At 45.7% G+C, this 8,157-nt stretch overlaps 1 protein-coding gene and 1 long non-coding RNA gene across 3 annotated transcripts; both read left to right on the top strand.

Annotated features, from left to right (window-relative positions):
* The first annotated feature begins 1,517 nt into the window (after window positions 1–1,517).
* LOC135366102 (uncharacterized) lies at window positions 1,518–2,325 on the top strand. Of its 2 annotated transcripts, none has more exons than XR_010414098.1 (3): window positions 1,518–1,684; window positions 1,953–2,119; window positions 2,213–2,325. It is a non-coding gene; the product is annotated as an uncharacterized LOC135366102 (long non-coding RNA). The 2 variants fall into 2 exon arrangements; XR_010414099.1 differs by having other exon boundaries at window positions 1,518–1,681.
* A 4,090-nt stretch (window positions 2,326–6,415) lies between these two features.
* Window positions 6,416–7,818, top strand: LOC135378425 (uncharacterized). Its single transcript, XM_064611457.1, has 3 exons — window positions 6,416–6,523; window positions 6,586–6,715; window positions 6,923–7,818. Exons 1-3 carry the CDS (start codon window positions 6,416–6,418, stop codon window positions 7,816–7,818), a joined length of 1,134 nt encoding a protein of 377 aa, XP_064467527.1.
* The last annotated feature ends 339 nt before the right edge of the window (window positions 7,819–8,157 follow it).

The following is an 8,157-nucleotide window of genomic DNA, read 5'->3' on the forward strand; positions in this document are numbered from 1 at the left end:
CCTGTATGTGTATACACGAGGCTTTGGACAGTCGGAAGAAGGAAACAAACTGCTCTTCCGACAACCACGTGAAGACATCCCTGTGAACACGAAATGTCCTCGTTGACTTCACTGAAGCGGCTCCTTGTACCACTAGAAACGCGCACACAAGCGCCATTTTCAACGACGAACATCGCAGCGTTTTGCGTCGGCTGACCTCCTCGCCCAATGGCTACGAACGCCACACGCTCGGCGACGGTGGCAGGCTGCGAGTATGGTGGGCTAGAAAGACTGGTGTGCTGAACGCCGGTTGTCATAGGTACCCGCCGATGTTCCTGCCGAGAGATGGCGCAGAGCGTATTTCAGCGCTATGCGATCTGATCGCCTCTAGCGTCTTATTACTGTCCTACTCGTCACGTGATTCCTCAACCGCCGTTAACCCATGAGCGTGCCTTTTGTTCGCTCTGCGTGCAAGGCGCATCTCGAGTGTCACATAGAGCAGCGCAAACGAATGGCGCACTTAGATATCAGCTCTGATATGCGTTCGCGCGTCCAGATCAGCACTCGGATCACGAGACATCGGGCCCCTGATAACGATAAAGACTTGTTCGGGCGCCGGGACTGTGGCTTTGCTTTTGTGTAGTCACGCCGTGCTGTTACTTCCCTGTATTTTAGTGCTCTTTACCCTCTAGGTTGCGAGTTCTGGGTGACAGGGTTTGCTATATGAATGGTTAGGTCGCTGTTGATCTATAAGCGCGAGATACTTATATGTTAATGGCAGCTTTTGTCAACGGAAACGAATAGCTGATTTTAATCTGCATATGAGCAGTCTGTGCAAGGAAGAAATTCGAAAGACGCAAACGACAACAAAGGAAGTACAAGGTACATATAAATGGTAGCGAAGGCGAGAAAAAATACCAAACCTGTGTTAGCAACCCTGCGCCCTTCATGATACACATGCGAGCGTGGTTGTTGAGGGGCAAACTACGAACGTAAACAAAAATAATTTGATCGGAGGCGCGAATAATGTGTGTATTAATCCAATATGCATATTTTTAATATAGCAATTCGCCCGGTCTGCCAGTAATACGTAAGATTATAGACAGAGCCGAGTACGCTTCCGGTTCCTGTCCCTCAGCATGTTGTTAGCTACGAGTTTGCCGTACGTTGACTGCGCACTTTGTGACTGTTGATAGCCGTTTTCTTCTTCATCGTCGTCTTTTCAATTTCAAACCACAAAGTCAAACAGGGTCACTTCTCGGAGAACTAAGGTAAGGTAGGCACACACGAACAATGGTAAAACACAACAGAACGCCGGTAAACCTGTTCCTGCAGGCTCTACCGGGAGACGCACCATGTCGAGGCGCGTACATAAGCGGTGCCTCCTGAAGGAGAAAGGAAACTGTGACGCCGATGACACTATGGGCGGTATAAGTTTCCACCGTTTTCCTCGGGACCCCTTGAAGTGAGTTCCTATATAGTATAAGTGTCTACGGCCGAGAACGGAGCTGAGTCACTTGGTTGAGGACGTGCAGTGTTTGCTGAAGTACAATGCGTACCTCTCCCCCCGAGATTTATTGAGAGCGGTGAAGTGAACATAGTGCAAGTTACATAAGATTAATAGCGTTTCAATGGTATCACCTGTTTTCCAGCTTTCAGACTGTATGGACACTCCCTGGATAGGTCATCCTTCCACAGTGAGGTGGTAAACATGTAAATATTTAAACATGTGGCTGCTGGGCTGCTTTCAACGAGGAGTTTTGCAACGGTTTGCATGTACGGGACACAAAGGGCTGTGCTGCATGTGCTTACATGTACCCAATGCTAGCATGTTGATGGCTTGCTTTGCTTGCTGATTTTTTCTTTTTTTTTAGCTCTGAATGTAGGGCATACAGGGTCAGGCTGCTGTAGCTAGTGCATGTTTTCGTGGCACAGCTTTGCATAATTCTTCAACAATAAAAACTGCTTCGCAGGTACAAGGCGTGGCTGGAGTTTTGCAACCTGGAGGCGGATACGAGTCTAATTTCCATTCGCTCTAAGGTCCTGTGCTCCCAGCACTTCGCACCAGTTGCTTATTTGCGCACAGGAAGGCTTCGGTGGGATGCAGTTCCTACATTGAAGCGCACACTGCATGGCGTTGGTAAGTATAATACAAGTCGGTATGCTCAAGTTATCACATGAAAACGTTGTAACTCTAGAGGCAATTATTGCGAGTGCTACTTTTGGTTTACAGGAGGAAGTAGTGCCTACGCCAATCAGAGCAGACTTGAAAGCAGTGGGCCTTCAACGGAGGAACGTGTGCAAGCTGTGGTAGCCTGCGATGACGACAGTACAGGAGCAATACACCTTCACCAGATGAGTCATCCTTGGACTCCCTCCTGGCGGCAATACCTATTGGTCCTAACTACATGAGCAGACTTGGATGTTCTGCTGCCACGCACATTACTGACGATGTCATCGTGGCACCCAGTGAGTCGCCATCACCGCTAGGGTCCAACAGCACAACATTCTTTGCAGGGTGGCTTGGTGCAAAATTTCTCGCTGCTCACACTTGCCCCTCTGAGCAGAAATGCAAACTGCTGGAAGACAATGCCACATTTCAGGACAGTACCCAGCTATTACTTTATTTGAGTGTAAAGAATGTGGACAATACTGACTTTGGAAAGCTGTCAGTTCCTCTTCCTGCCTTTGCGACTTTTGTGGGTGCGTGCGAGGAGGCCTTCAAAGCAAACGTCAAGACATACTTCACCTCCCAAGGGGTCGGGTCCAAGCTGTGTGAAGTGTTGGACACACTTGTGCCAAAGACATTGAGTTTATGTTCTTCATCAGTGTATGATGATTTATTTCACTTTTTTCTCAGGGTGCGACTGTTCTGGTTTGCACGACATAGGAATGAGGAAGTACGAAATAGTACGTTACGTCAAAAGGCACTGCAGCAGGCAGTGAGACTAAGTTCATAATCTGTGCACGTTGTTTTGATGTAACCAGAAGTTATTTTCTTTCCATGCAAAAGCATATGCATGGTTCTGTTGTCTATCCAGTGCTTTCAGTTGTAACCTAGATTGCACATGATCTCTTGTGATTCTTTTATTCCTGTGTAGCGTACGATTGTCATAGTGCACTTTTACACATAGTTCCTTACTGTGTTGTTTGTATTTTGACAGCCATGCAGAGTTCAGTAGTGTGTGCCTATTTATATGTTTAGTGTACGTACACCTGTGTTCATAGATACCTAGCATACATTTTCTATTTTGAATCTTCAGCAGTTTGCTATTATTTGATACGTATTAGGTGTATCCCTGTGGAAGCCCCAGCCATCATCCCATAATAAAGTTGTTGTTTGCTTCCCCTTGTATATAGATTCCTAGCATGGATTATCTATTTTGGATCATCAGCAGTTTGCCCTCTCTTTGATATGCATTTAGTGTATATCTGTCTACATAGATCCCTAGTACGTAATTTTATATTTTGGATCCTGTGCTGAGTTCAATAGTTGTGTGCACAACTGCCAGTATGTACGTGCAGTTATGTGCAGGGCTAAGCACTTTGTGCAGCTTGAAAACCTACACCACGTGGCAAAATGTGCACAAAATAGCAGAAGCAGAAAACATTGTCAATGCTTTGACATGCCTTTAATACAAAAATGCTGTTGTAATCAAAGTAGTAGTCATGAACAGTGTGTATGCTCTGAACAAGGTTGTCATTGCTGGAAGCTGATATTATTGTGGCTGTTTTGCAAGATAAAGTATCACAGACTTCTAAACTGAGCTAATGGACTTGTGCCTTCTAATTCCTCCATAGCATTCATTACGAATGCCAAAAACTGTTGGGAGACATAGCACCACACAGCATGCAAGTATCATATAATGTGACCCAAAAGTGCAAATATGTTCACTTCCGCCTTCTTGGTACGAGAGATATGTGGAAAGCTCCAGATGTGCATGGGGACAGCAATAGTCCTGGGCCCTATCTATGTTTGCTGGAATTTGTACATTATCTTTTTGTGCTTATTCACTACATAGGCTGTCATACTGGTTATTGCACATTATTCTGTCGTGGGTGTTTATACTGGAGTTGGACGGACTACATAATACTGCTTATACTGTATTTATACTGTTTACAATGCCATGGCGAATTTACCTGTGATAAAAGAAAGCAAGCCCCCACCTGGTCTCCTGTGTCCTTTGTTGCACGCATGTCGCTAGTGTTAATTCATCTCTGTTCACAAATTGTTCATGAGCTTTTGCTCTTGGATTTGCTGTCAACAGCGATTGTGACATTCTGCGGCTCGGCATCGCGGTGGAAGGAACGCGCAGCGCGAGCGCCTGGCACGCCCCGTGCTATACGTAACGGTGACGTACCACGTGACGTCCATGTGACGTCATTATGATGAAATTTGTAGTATGCCCCGCAACGGATGGATGGCGCTGACGGTCTTTATCATGGCCGCCCTTGAAGACGTGGTGGCCAATGCAAGCTTCGCTACCATTTATATGTACCTTGGGAAGTATTCACTTTCCCGGAGTCTGGAAGCTCTTAGCCATCAAGGTGCTGCGTGTCCTCAATCCTTCGCCCTTGAGCCCTAATTCCCCGTACGCATTCTGAAGCTCTTTGTGCGAACTGGTTGCTGTGCCTATTCATGTGATGTTCATTGGTTTCCTCCACGTACAACTCCGACTCGTCTGTATGTCTGTCTGACCTTGTCCAGCCACCTCCTATTTATTGCGTTTTGTTTTTCCTTTTTGTTGATATTTGTATTGCGTTTTTAGTTCTCTTCACCCTTACCCTTTTCTCTTGTACCATGTGACTTGGTTTTTGATATATGCTTCACCACTTTTAACAGGTCCTCAAACCTGAAGAAGTGCAGCCTACTGCACGAAAGTCTTGTTTTTAATGTATATAGTAAACAGTTGATGCTCTTAACCGTCTTTGTTATTTTTGATTCTGCATCGCCGGAAACTTGTACATTGTTTTTCTTTATATAACATTCAACTTGAAATTATATGCCTTGGACCAGTCACGCAACGCGCGCTCTTAGACCATATTAGGCCCTTCAGGTACTGGATAACATGCATTAACATGGCGTTCGAACGGCTGTAGCATTGCATCAATTCAATTCAAGACTAACCTGACTACCCTTTCTTCCCCTTCTTTCTTGTTCGTGTAATATGCCTCGGTTTTTCTATGACTACTATAGCTAGCAGCTTGCCAGTTATAAATAATGCACACTGACCCACAGAAAAAGTATGGGTACACAGTACTACAGCTGTGCTACAGGTAAAAGCAAGACATTTTGAATGTCTGAGCAAGTCTGCATACGCGAATGCCGCGGCGACACCAGCATACATTAAAATGTCATTCCTTGTCGCGGCAGTACACCATGTTTTATACACGAGCTACATGAAGAGCAAAAGAGCCATATAGGCCTGTTTGGTTGGAGTTTGTCGGGGCGATACCAGCGCCGTGTTTCTCCCCTGGCGGTGGGCGTCCAAACCTCTCTCGAGCACATTGGCGGGACGGTACGTATCGTTTACGGCTGTTCGTGTATGTGCAAACGCGCTGGCCTATGTCGAAAGCTCAGAAATCACAGCATAGGCCCGGATCGGCTTACTGCTGTGTCGTAAACTGTAGCAACAGTGTGAAGAATACGGTAGGACTGAGCCCTCCAGTGACATTCCATTCCTTTCCTGGCAAATGGTACGAGAAGGACAGGAGGCAAGCGTGGATAGTCGCGGTTCGTCGTGTAAAGTAAGTACGGCTGTGAAAGCAGACATCACTGCTTTGACAACCGTGAACAACTTGCCAATTTTCCTTGCATAATGTAAAACCCCGAGACTAGGGAACACGAAAGGAGAGACACAAACACGAAGTCTCTTTTTGAGACTTCGTGTTTGTGTCTGTCCTTTCGTGTTCTCTAGTCTCGGGGTTTTACATTATGCATCATCTTCACCAGCTCGCTTGCTTCCTAGCTATTTTTTCATTGTCAATTTTCCTTGTTTGTTTTCAAGTCCGGACGGTACCCCATGGCAACCAACCAAGAGGACCGTCATTTGCAGTCGCCACTTCGCTGGAAATCATGTGAGCAACATCCAGTCGAGCCCCTCGTACACGCCAACTATCTTTCCTGAAGTGTACAGGAAGAAAACACCAGATGCTACGAGAAAGTAACAGGCAGCGCTCGTTTTGATATAAGTCTCAAATTTTTTCTTTGTTTCTTTAGCCACCACCACTACAATGTTTTGATATACGTAAATACCATATGTACTACATTGATGAGTGGCAAGATCGAGTTGCTGTTCGTGACTTTTTTATGGAACTTAAAATATTGTACGTTCAACGCAGGTGGCAAAAGCGCCAGGCGATGAAAGAAAACATGACGGTGGGGAACAAAGTGCCAGATAGTGTATCTTGTGTTAGAAGCAGTTGTGCCTCGGGAATGGCAGGTGATGTTACTGAACAGCCCATGCCTGAAGACAATTTTGAACTTGCTCTCCTTGCTGGCCTTGCAGCTGGGGCTTCAAAGCTACCAACACATGCTGATGCAGTGCGTAAATATAGTGCTAACTAGCTCTGGCAAGGACGATTAATGCATTTTTTTAATTGCAGGCAACACAGACAGAAGCATTGAAAGAAACAGAGACGCCTGGAGTCCTGCAGCTGTTTCTCTCGATATGTGACGGTCAGCATGGTGAAACACAGGTTGAGCACGCTGATGAGCATACTGCCAGAACTTCAAGCACACATACTTCAGAAAGCCACGACCGTTGTGATACTGAGGAAAATGATCCCTGTGGAGCTGAACAGGTTTGTGATATAATGAATTTACGCCTGCAGATCATGCCTCGGCTCTCTGCTAAGGACCAGGCCCTGAGATGTGCTTCTCTGTGACCTGTGTAATTACTGCCATACAAAATGTTCCTCTTTTTCTTCTTTAAGGTGACACCAGTTGGGTCATGGAAAAGGAAGTGCGGCTTTGAAGGCTATCGAACGCTCACCAGTTCAGAGAAGGCCCTGCAGGATCTCTGCGGTGTCACCATGACAGTGTTTTCCATTCTTCTGAACCTCCTTCCCGAACAACGCCAGAGGGCCTCTGATGTCTCTCGCGAAGACAGACTGGCTATACTCCTCATGAAACTGAAGCTTGGAGTAAGCTTAACGGCAATAGCAGCACTCTTTGGTGTGACTAAATCGACAGCATGCCGTGTCTTCCACACAACATTGGACCAGCTCAGCGCAGTGACCAGAGAGTGGATCTTCGTGCCACCGCGTGAAACAATCAAAGAGACACTGCCACCATGCTTTCAACGCCACTATCCAGACTGTACATTTATAATTGATTATACAGAGGTCACGACAGAGACTCCTTCTGGCCCTGAACAACATTACCTCTATTCGCACTATAAGGGGGGCTACACGTTGAAGTGGCTTGTAGGGATCATACCAAATGGGGCAGTTGCATTTCTTTCTAAGCCGTATGGGGGAAGACATTCTGATTCTTTCATCACACGTGACTCTGGGTTTCTGGCGCATGTGCTGCCTGGAGACGTCGTACTTAGTGACAAGGGATTCCCGGCCATTAAGACCACATTTGATGACAAAGGTGCCGTGCTTGTCATGCCACCGTTTAACACGGGAGGGCGACAACTTTCAGTAGAAGATATGGAGACCACTTTTGTTATTGCTCAGGTCAGAGTACATGTTGAACGCACCATACAGAGATTGAAATTGTTCAACATCCTCAACAATCGTGTGTCACTCACACTTATACCGCATATGGGAAAGATGATGCATATCTGTGCATGCCTGGTGAACTTCCAAGCTCCAATTATAAACTCGTAACTATCTTATGGAGGATAGCGAATGGGTTGTGCATTGCACATTTGACGCTGCATTTATTGTATAGAAGTACTTCTTTTGTGGCAGTATTTCACATTGGCTGTCTTAGTAATGTGAAGATAGAAAAGTTGCTTGTTAGTCTCTCACAAATATTTTACTGCACTTGCACGACTCTTAAATAAATAATCACAGACGTTGAAATGTGACGCCTCTCTTATCTCACTTCCTAATTTCAGAGAGTACCTCAAGGAAGTAGGTGAAATAGAAAAACTCCAACTTTGGGATCACCTCTGCTAAAAATGCGTCGCTCCGGGTTACAAGAATTGACTTGGTTTGTTTTGA

This window comes from Ornithodoros turicata, chromosome 1, assembly GCF_037126465.1.
Source record: "Ornithodoros turicata isolate Travis chromosome 1, ASM3712646v1, whole genome shotgun sequence".
Classification (NCBI taxonomy): Eukaryota; Metazoa; Arthropoda; class Arachnida; order Ixodida; family Argasidae; genus Ornithodoros; species Ornithodoros turicata.